The 2,238-nt window shown below is 38.1% G+C and overlaps 1 protein-coding gene across 1 annotated transcript in view; it reads right to left on the reverse strand.

The window, feature by feature from the left end:
- Positions 1-2,238, reverse strand: part of LOC106870463 (cadherin EGF LAG seven-pass G-type receptor 1) — a 143,646-nt gene that overhangs the window by 41,765 nt on the left and 99,643 nt on the right. The window contains exon 11 of the mRNA XM_052969136.1: positions 878-1,001. Within this exon, the coding sequence (XP_052825096.1) occupies positions 878-1,001 (124 nt within the window). The remainder of the gene's footprint in view (positions 1-877; positions 1,002-2,238) is intronic.

The raw sequence follows: 2,238 nt of genomic DNA on the forward strand, positions 1-2,238 counted from the left end.
CATCCTTTGAAACGGTCGCTACCTTATTTTTATTTCGAGACTAACTTCCGTTTACCGACCTCACTACAAAAAACAAAAACAAACAACCCAAAAACTAAAAACAAAAACACGCTTTTTCATAGGTGCTATAAAACGTTCACTGCCATATACCCATGCCCATTGCCTCTCTTGGTTGTTAAACGTCCTATTGATTCAATAACACTATTGGCATTCTGTTTAGTGCTATCATTTATCTGGTTCATCTTGGCGAAGGATCTCTCTCCGAAACGTTAACTCTAATTCTTCTATATACTTCAAAATTGATTGCCTTGTACTCTAATGTTTTGTCTCGTTTACTGTTCTCGATGCAGACTCCCAAATCTGTATGTTTTGGATTAAATTTATAATATTGCTCAATGCAGAAAAAATAAGTACTATAATACTTATTAATAATAATAATAATGATAATGTTTTCTTTATTAACCATTAAGGGTTCATGAAACTCCTTGGGACAGTACAGGACGATGGAATGAGACGTTTCATAGAAGGCGTATAAATATAATAATCCTTTCTACTGTAAGCACAAGGCCTGAAATTTTAGGGGAAGGGTTACGTCTATTACATCGAACCCAGTGCTCAACTGGTGCTTTTATCGATACTCGGGAGTAAATTCGACCTCAGCGGGATCTGAACTCAGAGCCGGAACAAATACCGCAAAGCAGTTTATCAGACGCTCTAATGACATCCTCAGAAACATCAATAACAACAACGACGACGACGACAAAAATAACAACAACAACAACAACAACATAAATGTACAGTAATACACAAACAAGATACGATAACAATTTTGCAATGATTATGAAGACTGTAATGAAAATCAAAGACGCCATCTTACCTTTAGTTGAAAGACAAGGATGATCGGGGAAGAGAGGCGTTGAAACTTACTCCTGGCCACACCGACGACACTGCTCGTGATGACATCAGAGTTGATAACCCGTGTGTCGTTCAACGAATTCGGTCTTTGTAAGGATTAGATCGGAAATGAGAATAAGAAATTATGATAAATGACGATCAGTCAGGGCCATCTTTGCAGCATTATAGATCCCATCCCCGCCAAGCAAATCAAATACACTGGGCCCTATACTATTTATTTATTGGCAGTAAGCCACAGCATATATAGATCAGAATTAGGCCTCCAAGATCCGTGAGGTTCATGGGTAACTGTTTAGTGTGCCCACGCCTTAAGTCAGTACTGCGTTCCATTATGTGATTGCTGAACATTCTTATATTCAAACATTTCAATTGTCTTCTGCTACCATTATCTGAATTAATGATGGTGCTTCTACGTCATCACACGGCCTGCTAAAGATAGCAGCAAAATTTCCCTTAAATATCACCCTACCACCTTGTTTATCAATTATTTTAAATCTGGGTGGAAGACAGAGTTACGTAACCTGTTACAGAACCTCCCAGACTGGTGGAAGGGAGCAAGGAGGATCTCTTCCAACCGAAAACCTGAACCCGAATGCTTGCAATAGGCTAGAGTCCGTTAAAGTTACTCGAAGCACCAGGTAATGGTGTTAAGCCGGGTTAAATTTCCTATCCAAGTAGGCTACGGCGGGATTTGAACCCAGAAGATAAAGAGTTGGAACAAACTTCGCAAGACATCCGATCCGACGTTCTTATTGTTCCACCAGTCTACCGCCTTGGATTAATACCTTTTTATCGACCCCTAAAGAAAGCTGGCCTTTGTGGGATTTAAACACTGAGCTTAGAGAGTCGGAACAAATACGACAATGCATTCTGTTCGAAGCTCTAGCAACTCTGCCAGTTCACTTCAGGAAAGGACACTGAATAACTTGGTCCGGATGGTCTCGACGTGAACACTGTCGATAACTGGTCATCTACCAGAATCGATCTAGGGTTAAACATCATCACCAGCATCAGCAACAACAATAACAGCAATATACTCAATCACCAATGATAAGTACAGTTAGTGGATTTGGTCCCTACACTCAACACACAATAAATATAAAAAATGTAAGGGTATATCTTTTTCCATCTGCGATGAGGTTCAACTTTAAAATGTTTCTAATTATACTAATTAATTTCTAGACTTGAGTCGAAACAGCCGTCAGAGATGATGTCCAATTTTGTAATTAATAAATAGTTAATTTATCTTTATTTTCTTAAAATTATACATATACATACATACAGACATATATATATATATATGTATATATATAAGTATGTATA

This window comes from Octopus bimaculoides, chromosome 7 (genome assembly GCF_001194135.2).
Source record: "Octopus bimaculoides isolate UCB-OBI-ISO-001 chromosome 7, ASM119413v2, whole genome shotgun sequence".
Classification (NCBI taxonomy): Eukaryota; Metazoa; Mollusca; class Cephalopoda; order Octopoda; family Octopodidae; genus Octopus; species Octopus bimaculoides.